Genomic DNA, 20,844 nt, shown 5'->3' on the forward strand with positions numbered 1-20,844 from the left:
ATTATTAACCCTTTCATGCATACTGGCCACTCCAGTGGACAGCTATTCTACAGCTGTTCTCTTGTATATTCATGGATTTTGTTGTTTTTTCTTGGTGTTGTTTTTTTTTTTTTTTTTTAAATAAATATCTTTCTTAAAGTTTTAAGACACTACATATCATTTGACATGAATTGGTAACCTTGTGTAGATCTCTCCTGAGCATAAACCCCCAGAATCATAAGCCCCCCCCCCCATAATTTTCACACAGTTTATCAGTAAATACATGTTTCTTTGCTTCAAAACTTAAACGCATGGTGTCCAGCTGATTATTATTATTATTGTTATTATTATTATTTATTTATTTATTTATTTTTATTATTTTTAAAAATTTTTCTTTTTTACTTTTTATTTATTTTATGTATTTATGTATTTATTTATTTTTATAAGAAATTTTTCAATCACATTTTTTTCATGTTTAAAGAGAAATGAAAACACTTAGGGAAAAAAATCTTGATTAAGGTTCTCATAATTCGTGCATGAAAGGGTTAAATATATATATATATATATATATATATATATATAATGAAAATAAATCGTGAATAACAATGCTTTTTTTCCATTATGTGTATTTAATTTTTTAATGCCTCTGGACATCAAATTTAAAGCTGTTTAATACCATTTAAGGCCTTAATTTTCACAAAATCTATTTAATGGCTTTTAATGCTTTTTAATGACCTGCAGAAACCCTGTTATTGCATTAAATGATATTAACCCTTTAGTTAAATTGTTTAGTTAGCTTAACCCTTTATTATTCTTTTTTTAAATATTCAATTTTGATATCAACATTTCAAAAAGCTGTTTCATTCAGTTATGTTGCTAGTTGCAATATTGTGACTTTGCTGCTTAAAGGGTTAATAAATGTAAGTAATAAGATCCTTAGATACATAAGATAAGGTTTATGAGACATAACTGTTATTACTGCATTAATTAATGTTAATTAATATAAACAATGTATAAATCCATTTAGGCACCATGAATAAATGATTACTGGATAAACTATGATGAAGTATGTCTTTTTCTCCTTCCTTTGCTGCTGTGTTGATCTGAATGGTTGTCCTGTGTTTTCTGGGACTCTTACTCTGTCTCTGGTCAGCATCTGTGCTCGGTTTTTGTGGACGATCTTGACGATACCGGGCGGCTGAATCCAGGCCTCTCCGTCCACCTGGACAGGAACCCCCTCCTCTCCAAGGATGGTGATCTTCACCTGACGGCACTAGGATGGACAAAGACGGAAAGTGTAATGTGTATAATGTGTAAAAAAAAAAAAAGATACATGCTCTGGTGAATACTGAGGTAACAGCGATTGTGTTATCATTGGAATTTAAATGTGAAAAAAATGTAACTATACCACAGGTGTCAAACATGTGGCCCGGGGGCCAAATCTGGCCCGCCAAAGGGTCCAGTCCGGCCCTTTGGATGAATTTGTGAAATGCAAAAATAAGACTAAGTTATTAACAATCCTTTTAGTTCAAGTTCCACATTCAGACCAATTCAATCTAAAGTGGGCAGGATTCAGTCAAATACTATCATAATACGATAGAAATAACGACAACTCCAAATTTTTCTCTTTGTAAATGTAAATATTTTCATGTATTTACACTAAAACAAAGTAGAATTTTGCAAAAAATGTGAATAACCCGAACAAATATGAACAATCTGAAATGTCTTAAGAGAAGTACGTACAATTTTATTCTGTTATTAAATGTTTTGTGTGTTTGTAGATCCACTGTGACCTGTAAGTTATAATGTACATGTGGAAATGATAAACTGAGGCAGAATACTGTTAAAATTGCACATATTTTTTCAGTTTGTTCATGTAATTCACATCCTTTGAAAGGATAGTTTGTAGATGTAAACCTTTTCATAATGCACATTTACTGTTTTTGCTCTGAAACACAGAAAAGTTTGGAGTTGACATTACTTATATATTATTATGTTATTATTTTACTGGTTCGGCCCACTGCAAATCTAATTGAGCTGAATGTGGCCCCTGAACTAAAATGAGTTTGACACCCCTGAAATATACAGTGATGTGTGTGACATATATAATTTATATATACTACACCTGTGCAATGCGGTGGTGCTGTAGGTTGATGACTCTGGACATGGCCATCTGCATACTTCCAAACACTGCCACCACCTCCAACTTCTTATCATCAAACGATGGAGCACCAAAGTTCTGAAAATAGGAAAAAAAGAGAGAACATCACTTTCAAACAACATTGAAACCCCACCCTCAACACACATATACAAATTACCTACAATAACATAAAATTCACTTCTCTTTGGTTGACCAGACATTTCCTACAAAGTAAGAAAACGAAAACACACTTCCATTCAGTGGTTCTCCTCCACTTCACCTTCGTATTGTCTGAAGCTACCAAAACGGAAATAATCACTAGGGAGGTCCAAAAACATTTTTTTCAAGATTCCCTGGATTAGAACCCTGCATTTGGTTCCATATCTGGCCAAATTACTTCGGTCCAAATTTTATGCAAATTAATCAGTATTTAGAGGTTGCACAAGACACGTGCAGATTGCTCTATATACTATAATTTAACTAGCCAAATGAATAAGGCATATTAGAATAATTTCTCATTTTATTCTCAAAATCAAACTGCAACTCGCATAAAAAGTTATTTAGAAAGTCCAGAAACCACTGCTGCTTTATTGAAATTTCAAAAAATGTTCCTGTGTTCTTTGACAACTTGGAGCCAGTACTGTTTCTGATCTTCATTTTTTGTTCGGCTACAGTTGAAGTCTTGAAGAAGCTCCACCCCTCTGTCAGCAACATCACTGACAACTTTTCTGGAATGCACAATTTTATCATCCTTCTGAAAGTCTTCATCATCAGCCCAGTCTTCTGGAGGAATTCTGAAGAATGTTTGTGGTAGATCCAAAGTTTCAAACAAACGCATGGTGCTGGTGGGGACAAAATCCCTGATCTGCTTCCCTTCATAATCTGCTTGATTAAGGGTATCCCAACGCTTTAGTGGAACCTCTGAACCTTCATTTTCCATCATGTTGTGAACCATCAGCTGCTTCTGCTCTGGTGTCACACTGGAGTCCAAGAATGCCAGGACAACCAATTCTTCACTCAAGTACCAAAGATGTCGACCGAAAGCTGTTAAGGCTGCTTTCTTGACAGCTGAATTTTCATACTGTGGCAGCTTTTTAAGGAATGCCAAATCATTTGCAGGGGCTATCGCTGGTGATGGGGCTTCAAACCATGCTCTGATGTAGAGGCTTTGTGCAACCTCTAAAACATCTCCTTTCTCTTCCAAATTTTTTCCTAAATCGTCTTTTGAATGCCAAAACCTAATGCAAGGTTCTAATTGAGGTTATCTGAAACTTTATTTTTTACCATGATTGTTGGACCACCCTAATAATCACTATTTTAAAATGAAAACAACCTGTTGAATATTTCAGAAATAACCACCAGTCGCTCTAAAAGGTCTGAAATACATGTTATACGACCAGGTCGATGTCAAAACAGGACACAGGCTTGAACCACAGCTTCTCTCCTGTAAACGGAGTCAGTAGCGGCAGCATAAAATGTAAGATATAAAACTGTACAACAGCTACAGCAAAAACACCTGTGAGTCAGTATGTGGTCAAGGCTGATGTGCTTTTATTTCTGCAGAAGGATCACAAGAGAGATGTGTGATGAATAAGAGATGGGTTTATTGGCAAAAGTCTGTCTTTCAGGGATCCTAAAAAGCCAGGTTATTGTGGACACTAGGTGTAAAAACACACACTGGATCTAGGAGACGTTTCTGCTAATCAGTTCAGTTCAGTCAGCTTTATTTATCCCAAATGGGAAATGCATTTGCAGCTTTCTCACATACATATAACAACAATCACTAAAGGAAAACTTAAGAGACATATGGACCTATGAAATCATCAAATCAATAAATGAAATCCACTAAATGAAATCCCATAGTTTTAAATCCAACTCCATTAAATAAATCCTTTAAATAGTCTGTTTCATCTAAAAGGGGTCGGGTCTGTGTTTATGAGCTTAATAGTAGAAGGAATAGGGATTTGTTTTGCTTTTGGGCAAATTAAATTTGGATTTTTTAACAGGTATCAAAGGGTGGGGGTTGGTATTCGACTGGAACTTCATCATGATATTCCATTAAATCTTGATGCCCAGAAACATCCCAATAAATAAAGGAACGGTCCAATAGACTCCAGAGTCTGTGCATTAGTTTGGTTTTGTTGTTTGTCAAGGTCTTTTTATTTTCAATTTTCAAATGTATAACAAGAACAAGTGTTCAGAGAACGCAAACCTCTGCCAAGTACCCCGAACGGTGTGCATGTGTGGATTGACTATTTTTTAAAAAAAATTAAACAGTTTCAAGGTTGTTCCATACAGCAGAAAAAGCTGAAGCTTGGTACTAGTCATGTGTATGTCAAATTATATTCAATTCCAATCAATACTTGTTGAGTTATAATGAAAAATGTGTCGTACATGGGATTTTCAATGTTAAATTGAAATGTCCACAGAGTCGACATTCCACAGTGGATGTGGACAATTTTGTGCCAGATACAGGATATTGTTTTAAGCTATGGGTGGATCAAATTGGAGGCTAATGGGAGTCGTTTAGATTTTTTTATGAATTTTCGAAAATTGCTCAATGATGAGAGATAGGAAAATTGTAGATTTTGTGACCTTGCTGTGACCTTGAACTTTGGCCTACTTGGCCAAAAATTTAATGGGTTGGTCCCAGGGCCTAGGCCTATCTGTGGGTACAATTTGGTAAAGATGGTTGGAATAGTTTTCCCGTAAAGTTGCTAACAAACAAACAAACAAACAAGAAAAGCAAATTGATCACAATACGTCCTGGAGGAGGTAAACATACAACTTGAACATGAAACTGTTGTATCAAGTTCCTATCCAACTGCCCCCCCCCCCCCCCCACACACACACACACACACACACACACTCCAAGTACTGGACCTTCATTCAGTTTATATACATAATTATAATCAAGGTGCGATTTGTTGGGTGGGTTCAAGGTTCAAGGTTACTTTATTTATACCTGTGGGTAGATTTGTTTTGCAGACAGAGTGATTGCATTTGGCATTACAACAAAACACACATTAAACCTGTTCGGCAGGTACTTGATTGAGTGTCAAGACAAAAAGTGCTCAGTGTTCCACCATTCATCAGTATAGCAGCATAAATAAGATCAGTTAAATAATGGAATGGGGAGGGATCAACCTGTCAATGATTAAAAACCAACTGAAATAACAGGCAGGTTGTGACTGAGTTTTCTTACATATGTAGTCGGGCGTACTTGACTCTGCGGACGTCTGCGCATACTTGAGGCGGACCCAAAGCATAGGCAGAGTCCGAGCTGCTCACGGTACACGCACAGTATGCCCGACTCTGTGGGAGCCTTAACTTTCACCTGAACTGTCGGCAGTCTAAGAATTCGCGAACATCCCCATGCACATAAGTCGGCTAAAATTTACTTAGGGTGTCAAATGAGTGGCCATATTTGTCAAAAAAAAAAAAGTTGTAAGAAATGCATAGAACTGTGTTGAAATGATGCTAATCCATTTGTGCACAGACTACTGATATTATTTGACAGTGGAAGCTCTGTTTTCAGAAATATTGGATTTTGAATAGCACGTGTATGTGAAAACTTTTGCTGGTGGACGGACGTGGCATTACCCATGATGCTCTGGTCAGTACCAATACTTTATTAGTAATAAACTTATAGACTTACTATTGCTAATTCTCCTCGTATTCATAAATGTTAGTATTGTGGATCTAAAACAATAACAGCTGACACAAAAACACAAAATGTGGCAGTGGACGGATGTGACACGGTTGTTCCAGATCCCATCATACTGATGCTCTGCAGCCATGTCACCGTCTCCACAAATGATCCCTGTGCAAAAACTAGGATCAGAATTATTTATTGTATAGTTTATCATCATACTAAAGAGGAAATAACAATATAGAATTGTTATTTCTTTATAAAAATGCTTATTATTAGAAAACTGTTGATTTAAAAAGTGACGTGTGACATTCTTTATGTATGTATTGGCGTAACATAAGCAGGATGGATCAGCACCATACTCCATATTGAACCTGTAAAAATAAAACATGTGATATGTAGGATAGAATCTGGTAAGAAAAACTGGGGAATCTAAAAGAATAGAATATTTATTTTTCAGGTGAATTCAGTTAAAATATAACTTGGCCATCTGTGACATGAAAATATAGCATTAATTGTGATGAGATTAGACATTTTTGAGCTGAAAACATGGTTCATATGACCATCAACATGTTGCAACAGAACTGAAATCCTGTCAATTTGCATAACTTGCATTTACCAACACAAAGTTCCTTTGGGGATTCACTTAGATTGATTTCTTACGCACAAAGACAGAAATAAGACCTCTAAGCAAATTTTAGCCGAAATACACACTGTACCTTACCTATCTCTTTCTGTGTTTGAAAGTAACATTTTTTGACCCGCCCCAACCCGCAGGTAACCCGCTGATCCGCCCATCATTAGTACGTACGTACATCTGCAGGCACCAATGTACATGTTCAACTGCATCTTATTCGATTTAGGTTTTATGTTCTGTTTTACAGTCTGATTGAGTTGCCCCCGTTGGCCATAAATCCTCTCCCATGTTGGTGTGATCGGCCCTTATCCATGGTCCTGAAACTTAATTAGGCCACCCCCACATCGCAGGTGAGGCCATCGCAGAAAATTAAATGTTTCATGTATTCTTAGTTTGCATTAAAGATAAATGTTCAACTGTTTCACATGTAATAGGACCGACCGTTAACTTAAAAAAGAATTAGGTCCGTTGATTGCTTGTTTTTTCACAATTAAAAAACAAACAAAAAAAAACACCCCTACTCCGTTTTGTTGACAAATCGGACCCTGAATATAATTACATACAAAAATATATAAACCCCCTTCCAATATATCTACAGACACATTCATATATACAGTATATGCATGTGTGTTGTTTTTTTTTTTTTTTTTTAAATATGCCTTTGACTGAAGGCACCTAAAGCTTTCCTCATATGAAAACATGTCTAGACTTAATTTAGTTCAATTCAATTTATTTGTCCCGAGGGGCAATTTAAAAAGAGCACGAAAGCAGCTTTAAAAGACAACACTTGTCACAAATGTAAAAAACACACACAGTCCGGGGTTGATACACTCAAAAACAAAGAAAACACTTTTTTGTATTGTACTTTTGGAGATGCACAAAGAAAACAAACAAAAAAATTAGTAAAAAAAAAAAAAAAAAGAAGGAAGAAAACACACATAGTCCAGGGTTGACACACACAAAAACAAAGCAAACACACATAGGTAAAGTGCTTAGTGTGGTGCAGTTGTAAAGTGCTAAGTGCTCTGGGTTCAGAACTGAGGAGCTGGACAGCCCTGGGGACAAAAGTGGCTTTGTCCTCGCTGTGTCCTACAGCCAGGACAGTGACGTCTGCATCCAGAGGGGAGCCACTGAAATTCTGAGGATAGAATATGAGTGGGGGTTTGTACAATCCTGTGAGCTGATTTCAGAGTCAGTTGATCACATAAGGGGGTGAGACTTTGAATAGGCTGCTGGATGATCTTTGAGCAGACTTTGACTGAGTTCAACAGATGCTTTCAGTTTTGCAGAGTGATGAAGTGAAACCAGCCAGTGCACTTTTTTTTTGTCGTATATAAATCCAGTTCAGTAACTATTTCACATTTAACACACACAAAAGACTGAAGAGCTTCACTGACACAATGATCATTATTTTTGTGCTAATAATAGAGTAACCAGTGCAATATAGAGCTGCACAGTATATTGTTTGAGCATCGTCATCACAATGTATGTGTGCGCAATAGTCACATCGCAGGTCCTGCAATGCAGGAGGCAAATGAACTCAATGTGTTTTCATATAATTTCAAGGGTACCTGACACACTCTGTGTGCAGCGATCCACCAATCACAATCATTCTTAATCAGTTTGGAGTGAGTCAGTGGTAACAACATTGAAAAATGAGCAACAAACAAGAGAAAATCACTGTAAACGAAGACTTGGTGCAAAAAAGAAAAGCAACATCAGTTATCTGAAATTATTTCGGCTACAACAAGGATGATATTGAAATATGTGTTCTGTTTCAACAGTGTCTTGCATCTGTTGCCACAACGAGAGGAAACACAGCTAATTAGTTTGACCATTTACGTCGGCACCACACAGCTATTATATCCTCCTGAGTAGTTTTTCATATCGCAAAATATATTGCAGGGTTAAAAAAATCGCAATGTCAAATTTTTCCAAAATCATACCGCCCTAGTACAATACATAGAGTGCAACTGGTCAAGGTAACCATCAGTAGAAGCGGTTTATTTAATATGTCTATACCGTAAACCAGGGGTGTAGAATTGGGTAGGGACACGTCCCTACTGGGGATGGGAAGATTATCCAGTACGTATCGATATGCCAACATGCGTGTGCATGATCCGAGTGCACTGGCAGACAAGCTGCGAGTGAATGAAAAGTTTGGAATGATATCACGGTGCATTGGTTATTGAATGTTTGTATCGATAAAGTTCGATCCTTTCAACAGAATATATTTTTACTCTCATTTAAAAGTGTTACTCTTCAATTGGGTAAAGTTTTTTTTTCCTTCAGACCCACGTTAACGTGTGCTGTGGATTCGTGGATGTGTACACTGTACATGACAGTCTGAGCTCTGCTCATGCACTGTGGCACAAGCACCACAGATGAATACTGTACTGTCTGTATCTGAATCTGACAGACTCAGGAGGAGAACACACGAGGTTAATGAACGTCTACTTTTTTTACTAGATCAGCTGTATTGAATACTGCCGTACAAACCGGAGATACTTCCTTAAACTGTCACATACATATCCAACAGCACATCCCATAATACCTTACACAGGTGTCTCTGAAAGTGACAGAACCTTTCTCTGTTTCACCGACATTACAAATACATTTCATTACAAATTGATTTGGTGAGAGAGCAAGAAGTTGAGTGTGAGAAACATACAGAGAAATGACTTTGGAAACAAAGTACTAACTTTTTCACCTGACTGAATGTGAGGCACGTGTTCTGAAATTGAACTAAAGCCACTTTGTAAAAAGTCATGGTCTTATTTGATAAATAAATAATCAAGCTCATTGAATTGCACTGCATATTTGTATTTTTTTTTACCAAAATTAATTTGTTCAATCAGAATGTGCTTAATTGATCTGTAGTATCATGATTTGGGTGTGAATCATATCACATCGCATCGTGAGATGCCACACATGTATCTTTAATATATCGGATCGGAGATGCTGTATCGAGATGCGTATCGTATCGGCCTTACAACTAAGATTCCCAACCCTAGTCCCTACCAATATCCAGCCACTACTGTGTACTCACCATCAGTCCAACCACTGTCCGTAGTGTTTAGTCAATGATTATGGCACACGAATGGTGAATCGCCAGTCTCTGCTAGAAGTCCCGCCTCTAACCTAAATATGGCTTTGACTGACTGTGCGGTTTTGCTAAAGTAAATGTGATTGGCTATCCCAGCTGTCACTCCATCTACTTATAAAAGGAACCTGTTAGTTGGACAACTCCACCTTGCGTATGTTGTCAGTATGTTTGGCATTTGTTCTGCTTGGGTCACGTCACCTAGACGGATTTTAACATCAGTGGTGTCATTTGTACATGTGTCTGTTTCATTCAGATATGCATTCTAAACATGTCAGTTACTGAATTTTTTTTCTGACTAGGATTGTTTGCTTGTTTGATCAGCTCTACATGACATGAAATTATGATCACAAATGCAAAAAAAAACCAAAAAAAAAACATCAACTTTCAGGAGTGCTGCCTTGCAGCACTTTTGTGTCCAGAACCAATGTCAAAATCAAACCTACTCCCTTGTCGTAAACAGGTGGTTAAAAATTACCAGAAGTATTGCCAAATAACTACTTTTCAAGCATTAAATAACATTGTGTTACTGCTTTAATCAACATGTACTCACAGCTGTTTGCGTGATAGTAATGTAAAAACAGGTAGAAAGACACAATTTTGGAGTAAATTTGGGTATCACTGGGGGTTATATGGATGTTCAAGTATGTGGTATGTGTATGTATATGTATGTACAGGTGTGTGTGTGTGTGTATGTATGTGTATATATCTGTGTATGAATATGTATTTACATATATGTGTTATTGTATTATGTGTTCATATAAATCAGATTATATTTGTTCATAATAATATAAAGCCAGAAACCAAATTATTTAATGAGTATCAGTCATATTATAGTATATAGTATAGGTATGCTTAGACTAGGAAGGTTATTATTGTTATTAATTATATAAGGAGAAGGGGTGGGAGTTTATAAATGATACTTCTTCTCACTCCTTTTCAATATGTATTATATGTCTTATGTTTAAGTGTTTTGTTTATTTATTTTCTTCTGTTTTGACATTCATATTCGAAATAAATACATCAATCAATCAATCAATGCTGTCAAATTCACCGCATGTGACTCAAAAATGAGGAAAAAAAACAATGAATACAAAAAACCCCACACACATTCTGATTGGTACATGAAGTGGAACTTAAACAGTTTGATAAAAGGAATTAGATATAAATAGAGACAGATGATAAATGAAAGGAAAAACAGCGCTGTCCACCCTTCATTCTTCCACTCCTCCAAACATCCTCATTTGAAATCTGAATTGTTTTTAAAACTCACGTTGTCTTCCTTGGTGCCTCCCCAGAAGTTGATCCCACCTGCATAACTGGGGATGTTGAGGACAGCCAGACCCTGAAGACTGGGCAGAGACATGGGAACCCCGTCACACTGATCAGAGAAAAGTAAGAGAGACGTTAAAACCTGTGAAAAACACTGGACGTGGGTGAAACGGCTCACAGCTAACAGCAGCCACATTGTGTTTGTGTGTTCCTCTGACCTCCAGCTGAACTCTCTGCTCCAGGTTCTTGTACGTTTTCTGGACCAGTTCTTTGGTTCCCAGAACTCCGTACCACATCATGTTCTTGGTGCGACTGCTGCAGGACGACAAGAGAAATATCAGCGTCAGAAAAATATCGTCATAATCCGCCAGATCTGTCATTTCAATTTACGGTTATTGATCGTAATGAGGCATATTTAAGAGGAATTAAAATAATGAATATATCGGAAAAAATGACAGATTTTACTAAAGTTTATGTCGTAAGTTTTGTGCCTTTGACTGAAACAGCTGAGGTCTAAGTTTAGATACTTAGTCTACGTTCAGACAGCAGTTCTTAATGCACAATTCGGATTTTTTGGGTGAAATCTAAGTTTTTTGTGTGCTTGTTCATATTTACATACTAAATGCGAATTCTATCAGTTTTGAGTATGAATGAAAGTGACCCGCATACACAAAAGAGGTCCTGATGTAATACTTGACAGGCAGGTATGTACTGTGTTTACAACAGTAACACTCCTGGGATGCAGAATTGTGATATTTGTCGCATTTCAATGACGTAAATGTCAGATAAATGTGACCCGGCCATTCAGACTGAAGTCGCATTGCAAAACATCAGATATGTATCAGAGTTAGGACCACATATGAAAATGGTCTGGGTCGGATTTGAAAAAATTGGATTTATGCTGTTCAAACTGTCTTTAACAGATCAGATACAGGCCACATATGGACAAAAAAATCAGATTTGGACCACATTTGCCTGCGGTCTGAACATAGCATTAGTTACTGGAACATTGCTGGTTCCATCCTCAATTCAGTCCCATATATCTAACACCATGTTCACACTGCAGGTCTTAATGCTCAAGTCAGACTTTTTGCTAAAATCTGATTTTTTTTTTTTTTTTTTTTTGGCAATGGCTTCTGCCACAGTACTTTGGCACAAAATATGGGTTTGTCTATTGCCACAGACCAATCAAATGTTAGCATTTGTACTAGAGCCAATCATGGATACTGTTACACAAACTCATTCGCCTCTTGTTTTTTTTTTTTTTTTACTCATTATCCTCTTGTTGCCACAGAACTGTGGTGATATATGGTGTATACTTCAGTGTATTTTTTTGGGCATTTTGCTACCACAGTACTGTGGCAATTGATGGAAGAAATGACAAATTAGTGATAATATATAGTATAGAATAGGGATTATTGTACTATCTAAATACTCTATATGTTGTTTTATGGTGTTATTTGCTCTGGAGGCTGGAGAAGGTGGGCGGAGCTACGTGTTAGATAGATGTGGTAGTGTGCAGTGTGACTTCTCAGTTCTGTGTCAGTTCAGTGCTGTGGTCCTGTGGAATTCTGCACGGTGAACGTTGCCCAGTGGCTGATTTATAGCAATATTGGATATACATACCAGTGCCCCCCCCCCCCCCCCCCCATTTGGAAATCTTTAGAAAAAAAAAACAAAAAAAAAAACACACACACACTACTTCAACTGGGAATTGAACCCAGGTCTTCCACATTGCAGTCCAATGCATTACAGAGTGAGCTAAACATCTGCTATATCCCAAATTGACCTATTCACCACATGATTGCTTTGGTACTTTTTGGGACGTACATGACAGTCTAGACATGACGTAACAAGGGTGCTGATTGGCTCTGTGGTAATAGACAAGCTGATATTTCATGCCACAGTACTGTGTTAATAGCCACTTGGTAAAAATTACACAGTTTATGACAGATATGGGTCACAGATGGGCAAATAAGTCAGATTTGGGCCTTTTTTACCTGCAGTGTGAACGCAGCCTAAGTGTCCTTGAGTAAAACACTAATTTGCTCCTGTTGATGGTTTCACTGCTGTGTTTGTGAGTGGGTGGTAAAGCACTTTGAGTACCATCAGTGCAGGAAGGTGTTATAAAAATGCATGTCCAGTTACCGGCATCACTTCAGCGGGAGTGTTGAAGTGTCCTACATTTCTACAGACAAGTGATGACATGTGGGCAGAACTCCCTGAATGGGGCATTTTCAGAACATTAGCTGGAGGGAGGAAACCCTGGACTGTCGCGCATGCTGTTAAACAAAGCTACAAGAGAACCCAGCGCTTTGACAAGTGACAACTAGGAGTCCTGAACAGGCGTCAGTATGTGAGCAGTTGGGATGAGGGAACATGTTGCTCTGTGACCTGCAGTGATCTCCTGCAGGGTTCACAGTCACACTTCAAAGCCTCCAGTCTGTTACTCTTCAAAGCTCCGTCTGCTAGATCGGCCTCGGTGTTTGAATCTGTCCAAATGACAGACGGCGCTCAATATTTCAGATTTGCCTCTCCTGCCTTCATTGTCATCACGTTTATCCACATACTTGTGATTGTGTTTATTACATGGGGGAAGTCAAGGGATGGTTGACATCAGGTCAAAAAAATTGAATTACAATAATCTACACCAAACTTACATTTTTGGGTAAGTAATTACCTCCACCAGGAGGTATTGTGATCGCTTTGCTCTGTGTGCGTGCGTGTTTGTTTGTTTGTTAGCAAGATAACGCAAAAAGTTATGGACGGATTTTCACGAAATTTTCAGGAAATGTTGATACATGTGTGTCAGGTACCCTTGAAATTAGATGAGAACACATTGAGGTCATTTGCCTCCAACATCGCAGGACCTGCGATGTGACTATTGTGCACACGTACATCGCCATAACTTTTTGAGTTATCTTTCTAACAAACAAACAAACTTGGTGGAGGTCTGTGCTCTCCGAGTGCTTTTCTTGTTACCTCTGCCAGGAGGTATTGTGATCACTTTGCTTTGTGTGTTTGCGTGCATGCATGTTTGTTTGTTTGTTTGTTTGTTAGCAAGATAACTCAAAAAGTTATGGACAGACTTTGATTAAATTTTCAGGAAATGTTGATACTGGCACAAGGAAGAAATGATTAAGAAATGATTAAGCCCCCCCCCCGATCACCACCAAAATTTAATCATTTCTTTTTTCTTTTTTCTTTTTTTTATTTTGGGCAAAGTAGGCCAAGGTTCAAGGTCACAGCAAGGTCACAAAATCTACAATTTTCCTATCTCTCAACATTGAGCAATTTTCAAAAATTCATAAAAAATTCAAAACGACTCCGATTAGCCTCCAATTAGATCCACCCGTAGCTTATAACAATATCCTGTATCTGGCACAAAACTGTCCACATTCGCTGTGGAATGTGGACTCTGTGGACATTTCAATTTAACATTGAAAATCCCATTTACGACACATTTTTCATTCATTCATTCGTTCATTTCAACGTTCGGGGTGCTTGGCGGAGGTTTGCATTCTCTGAACACTTGTTACTTATATTTTTAGGAAAATGTATTTTAAAATGAGAAAAAATTGTGGGAAAGAAAAGTGAGGAGTTTTATGAGTGTGAATGTTTGGAAAGTGACAAAGTTTTCTGTCGTCATTCTGGGTTCATTTTATATAGTCTCATAAATAAACTAAATTTATTCCAAATACATTGGTATTTGACAATTATATGATTTATGTCATATTCTAAACACAATTCAGTTAACACAATTAAGTTTAAAATCAATAAATCCATACACCTATGACAAATACATTTGAATATAATGTTAATATTATTTGCATGTTGTAAATATTGTAAAAAAAAAAAAAAAAAGAAAAAGAAGTATATGATATTGATAATTGAAATTAAAAATGTTCAATTTGATATTTACTTTTGTTGTCCGTCTGTGACGCTGTCATTTGTGAAAACTCTTGCTATTTAGGTATAATCAAACATTTTTTTCCTCTAACCAATTATTAACCCTAACCAGCGACTCACTCCATGTACAGGGGCGTGGTCTGCGTCGGCAAATTGATAAAGAATGAATGTGATTGGTGGATCGCTGGATGCAGTGTGTGTCAGGTACCCTTGAAATTAGATGAGAACACACTGAGGTTATTTGCCTCCAACATCGCAGGACCTGCGATGTGACTATTTCGCACACGTACATCGCGATGACGATGCTCAATATATCGTGCAGCTCTAGGCTATTGTATTCCAAAATTACTAATATGTCCCAAAATCTTGATCCTATCAACTTGCTGTACCAAAAATGCTTAAATATGACAAACTGCAGCAGTCAGCTCTGTATGGATTTTGTGTGAATCCCGAGACACACATACACACACACACAGGGAGACCACTTGGCTTTTATAGTATAGATAACAATAATAATGGGCGTCTAAACAAGGGTTTTTGATTATCGTGTCAGATCTGATTATTACAATTATCTGATTACTCCCAGTGATTGGATTTTTGTGGTTATGGAAACAGGCTCATTGAGGCTCTTGAACACCCATATCAACACTCAGCAGTTCAACACTGTCTGATTTCCTGTGCATGTCTTCACTCATTACAGTCACTTCTGTTTACATGTTCATACCTGCATTTTTTAGGGTGCTCATCTCTCTTGTTGTTGAACTCCAGAGAGATCTTTGCATCGAGGCCGATGCCAAAGTAGTTGTTCATCACACATTTCTCAGAACATTGTCTATAGATGAAAAAGAAAAAAAAAAAAAAAACATGTTTGGATTAAAAAAAAAATATATATAAGCAGTCATACATTAGTGGAATTTATGAATCTGACCATTCACCTTCTGACACAAAAATATTCAACCTTCATTTATGTGAAGGCACTAGTTCACACACTGACTTACACAGATTCCTCATTGTAGGTGACGGTGTTGAGACTCTCTGGTTTCTCCAGGACGATGGGTGAGGTGGGACTTAGGCCTCCCTGACCTGGACAAAAACATAAATGTAAATAGTAAAATAATGTAATGTATTAAGCAAAATGTGGTTATTTTACAACATCAAACGATAAGAACAGATACAGATCATTTTATTATTAAAATGAGACCAAACCAGAACATAACATTACAGACCATTAGAGTGTATTTAGATAGATAGATAGATAGATAGATAGATAGATAGATAGATAGATAGATAGATAGATAGATAGATAGATAGATAGATAGATAGATAGATAGATAGATAGATAGATAGATAGATAGATAGATAGAACGATAGATAGATAGATAGATAGATAGAACGATAGATAGAACGATAGAACGATAGAACGATAGATAGATAGAACGATAGAACGATAGATAGCTAGATAGATAGATAGATAGATAGATAGATAGATAGAATGAAAGAACGATAGAACGATAGAACGATAGATAGATACATAGATAGATAGATAGATAGAACGATAGATAGAACGATAGATAGAACGATAGAACAATAGAACAATCGAACGATAGATAGATAGATAGATAGATAGATAGATAGATAGATAGATAGATAGATAGATAGATAGATAGATAGATAGATAGATAGATAGAAAGAACAATAGAATGATAGAACGATAGATAGAATGAAAGAACAATAGAATGATAGAACGATAGATAGAACGATAGAACAATAGATAGAACGATAGAACAATAGAACAATCGAACGATAGATAGATAGATAGATAGATAGATAGATAGATAGATAGATAGATAGATAGATAGATAGATAGATAGATAGATAGATAGATAGATAGATAGATAGATAGATAGATAGATAGATAGATAGATAATTAGGTTAAAGAAAAGTGAAGCTACTGAAGAGTTTAGTGTAAACCTAACAATAGATCATCTCTCTGTCGGGAAGAAAAATACAATTTTAATTTGAAATGATTTTAATTTCAATTTAATGCTCCTGTACAAAGGTAAATACGTTTTCATTTTTATCATATTTTTTACATAATAAATCTTTATCTCATTTAAATTTGAACTAAACATATTGTTAAAGTGAAGTGTTTTCTGTTAACTTATCAACATACACTTGAACTTATACCTAATACAAAGGCACTGGAAGAGCTAGCTGCTGTTTCATTTACTCAAATTCCTCCTCCAGTGTAAAAGTGGGGCCAGTTTGGGCATAAAACTCCAGCCCTGTGCAAAACAGTTTCATAATGCAATCATATGATATGTATTTACAAAAACTTATAATAAAACAGTACTCTTATAACTGTTTGCAGCAGCTTTATAAACACATTTATTAAGATAAATGAATTTACCTAATGCATTAATAGCAGTAAATGATTACTGTAGTTATGTGAGCTGTTTTCTGCAGCTATAAGTGAATAAACCAAGAGTAAATGCCATATTTTAGTGAACGACTGCTTGGACAAATGAAACCCAGGTCAAAGGTTAAACAAATGAGTCATTGTCAAACCTTTATCAGTGGTTTTGAGTTTTCCCGAACACTGATGTAGTTGTCTACGGGGCCGTTCAGACTCAGCATGTCACTGCCGAAGTCAAACTAAAGGGACACTTACGCGGCTCAGCATCCTTCAGCTCTTCACTGTTTTCCCTTTTGATGGAGGATGAAGACGACATCCTCTGAACCTGCGTGTGTCGGTTCTGCTCGTCCACCACTGAAATGATGACATCAGTGAACTGCACTTAGAACGCTCATGTTTACGCAACCAGTTATCCTTAAGTTACACTTCATTAGTTTACCACAAGATAAACACTGAGAGAGATATAAATACAGAGTCAGCCAAAATAATGTATACACACATCAGGAAAAGAAAAAACTTGCATAAATGTTTAATTTGTTTAAGTACTTCTGTCCTGAGGTTATAATAGTTTGGGATTTTTCATTACAGTTTAGTTTTATTTAGTTGTGACTTTTTTGTCTCTAATTCAGTTAATTTTAATTAGTTTTAAGAGCAGATTTGCTAGTTTTTATTAGTTTTTGTTTTTTTCTAAATGCTTGGTTTTAGTTTTGTTCTAGTATTAGTTTTAGTTTTTTTTAAATATCTTTTGTCTTCTTCGCCGTCGTATTCAAATAAATCCTGTACAGGACTCTGCTGCTTTCTCCCAACTTTAGTCTCCATGTTTCCAGGTAGAGTGGGGACCAGAGGACGACTGGAAACCACAAGTGACTAAATGTGAAGTGCTGTTTGGTGCCGCTAGATAAAATTGCTAGAGTGAAATAAATCGCTTTCGTATCAATCCGACGTTGACAAAGACAAAAATGAAGGGAATTTTATCCATAATTTTTGTAGTTTTAGTTAGTTTTGTAAGCACACAATACAGTTTCAGTTAATTATCGTTTTTTCTTTTAAGTACAGTTTTTATTTATTTCAGTTAACGAAAATGTTTTTACAATTCTAGTTTTTGCCATTTCATTAGTTTTCGTTAACGATAATAACCTTGTTCTATCCATATAGATACCTTTTGAAGTTTGATCAAATTACGATAACACTGTGTAATGTTGTGCGATCTTTTCCCAACAGATGGCATTACCCTCATGAATGTAGCATCAACAAGTGACGTCTACAACATGGCGGCGGTACGGTTGTTGATTGACGAATGTAAGATCGTTGTCAAGAGGTACTTCAAATTAGAGAATGTTGTTGAAGTCCAAAGATAATGGAGGCGTGAGTTTGGTTCAGAACCTCCAACTGGAAGCCAATGGCCACCACTTTGAGCACCTCTTGTAATCGTAGAGGCCAAAGGTAACTTGTATTAATCTCGTGATGTCTGAATAAATTTGGTATTGAAATATTTATGTAAGTTTTTCTTTTCCTGATGTGTGTATACATTATTTTGGCTGACTCTGTATATCGGAAACAGGAGAATGAAACACTTTGGTACAAAACATTTGTGTGATAAGTTGAGCAGCTTCATCATCAATGGTGGATTTACCTACTGGCGCCCATGGAGTCACGCCCCCCTCCCATTTGAAAATGTAGTATGTTGAAAACAATATTATCGTCGCTCTTACCGGGATTCAACCCCATGGTCTCCACCATTGTAGACCGTATCGTTACTTACTGGGCTATCCATCCACATCTACTATGGACGCAATTTTTTACAACAGAGCAATAACCCTAATCAGTGAACGGACTGGAGTTTGGACATGACTAGTTCCTTTTTCTTTCTGACTAGGGATGGGAATCGAGAACCGGTTCTTTTTGAGAACTGGTTCCCAGTAGCTCGATTCCTTAGAATCGTTTGCCTGCCTGCTTAACAATTCTGCTTATCGATTCCGCCTTCGCTGCGCATGTGCGATGACGTCACGTTTACGCTGCATTGTTTTGGTCGGGACGTATCCAACATGGCGTTGAGGCAGAAACGGTCTAAAAAGATGACACCAGGGCCACTTGGAACACTTGCAAAGCTTCCATGTCTTCAGAAGGGTGGAATCCCTCTAGTATGTTCAAACATTTGTCCACAACATGTGATTCATTTACAGGAATGTCACGTATTTGATACGCTACTTAGCGGCGCTTGCGAATGTAGCGGCAGAGTGAACACCGGGTCCAGTTCCGGTTCCGGTGTGGGCAACAAACGTCATACCCAAATACAAGTTTCCAAAGGTAGGGGAAAGGAAATGAGGTGCACAACAACGGGAGACAAGCCAAGTTGAACCGGTTCCACGTAGTTGAAATGCGGCAATAGAGGAATTAGTAAAGCATCTTTAGTTTCACTTTTCACTGCATCCCGCATTTTATTCTATTCTATTCTATTTTTTTCTATTCAGTTCTATTTTTTTTATTCTATTCTATTCTATTCTATTCTATTCTATTCTATTCCATTTTTATTTTATTTTATTTTATTCTATATGCAGGTAAATCTGATTTATTTTGTTCTTTTATGATAAATGGTCTTAATATTTACTACAAATACATCCTGGTGCCAAATACCACTCATCACTCTCCTGGATCACTAATAATCAGCATCAGTCCTGGAAAAAAATACATCAGTGGATCCTTTATGTCACCCCCGCGCAAGATGATCAAGTATAATGTAACACAAGACCCTCATTCTCATGGTGCGTTTTGTTTCTCACCTTTCTCAGCCTGTTCGATGATCTGCCTCAGAGCTTTCTTCAGGCTGTTTGCTCTCAGCATCAGCTGCTCCTTGGACCGGTATGTTTTACCCTCTGACCCCGACTCACCGCCACTTTCACCTGGGCTCGAGCCGCCCTCCTGACTCGGCACCGAACCTGCTGGGACCACCTGGGTGTTCATGAAGAAATAAAGGGATTGATATTTTATACAAAGTGACACACAGTCTTCTATTATGTTCTAGTTCAGGGGTGTCAAACTCATTTTAGTTCAGGGGCCACGTTCACCCCAATTTGATCTGAAGTGGGGCGGACCAGTCAAATAATAACAGTGAAAAAAGTAAAATTACGTTATGATAATGTTTACATCTACATCGTTTCCTTAAAAATCTGATTAACATGAACAACTTGAAATGTCTTAAGAAAAACAATCTTAATCTTCAATTAAGTAAAAAAAATCTTCAATTAAGCCAAAAAAAAAATCTAAAATTTAGTTAAAAATCTTGAATTAAGCCAGAAAAAATCTTCAATTAAGCAAAAAAAAAAAATCTTGAATTAAGCCAAAAAAAAAAATCTGGAATTAAGTAAAAAAAAAAAAAAAATCTTGAATTAAACCCCAAAAAAAATCTTCAATTAAGTAAAAAAAAGTCTTGAATTAAGCTAAAAAAACCCCTAGAATTAACAACTTACATATTTTTCCTTTGTTTTAGTGCAAAAAATAACATTAAATTATGAAAATATTTACAAACTATCCTGTAACAATAAAATGTGAATAACCTGAACAAATATGAACAACCTGAAATGTCTAAAGAAAATTAAGCCCAATTTTAACAATTTTTCTTCCTGTTCCTCAGTGTTTAGTGTCTGTGTAGATCTGATCCATAATGCACATGTAGAAATGATAAGTTGAGGAATAATATTTTTAAAATTGTACTAAATTTTCTTACATTTTTTAATTA

The 20,844-nt window shown here is 36.6% G+C and overlaps 1 protein-coding gene across 2 annotated transcripts in view; it reads right to left on the reverse strand.

The window, feature by feature from the left end:
- Positions 1-20,844, reverse strand: part of LOC115438539 (diacylglycerol kinase delta) — a 292,835-nt gene that overhangs the window by 34,160 nt on the left and 237,831 nt on the right. For both annotated transcript variants that reach the window (XM_030162205.1, XM_030162204.1), the window contains exons 16-23: positions 19,889-20,057; positions 17,364-17,462; positions 15,691-15,775; positions 15,417-15,524; positions 11,002-11,098; positions 10,785-10,892; positions 2,105-2,218; positions 1,118-1,252 (exon numbers count right to left, since the gene is read on the reverse strand). In XM_030162205.1, the coding sequence (XP_030018065.1) occupies positions 1,118-1,252; positions 2,105-2,218; positions 10,785-10,892; positions 11,002-11,098; positions 15,417-15,524; positions 15,691-15,775; positions 17,364-17,462; positions 19,889-20,057 (915 nt within the window). The remainder of the gene's footprint in view (positions 1-1,117; positions 1,253-2,104; positions 2,219-10,784; positions 10,893-11,001; positions 11,099-15,416; positions 15,525-15,690; positions 15,776-17,363; positions 17,463-19,888; positions 20,058-20,844) is intronic.

This window comes from Sphaeramia orbicularis, chromosome 18 (assembly GCF_902148855.1).
Source record: "Sphaeramia orbicularis chromosome 18, fSphaOr1.1, whole genome shotgun sequence".
NCBI classification, from domain to species: domain Eukaryota; kingdom Metazoa; phylum Chordata; class Actinopteri; order Kurtiformes; family Apogonidae; genus Sphaeramia; species Sphaeramia orbicularis.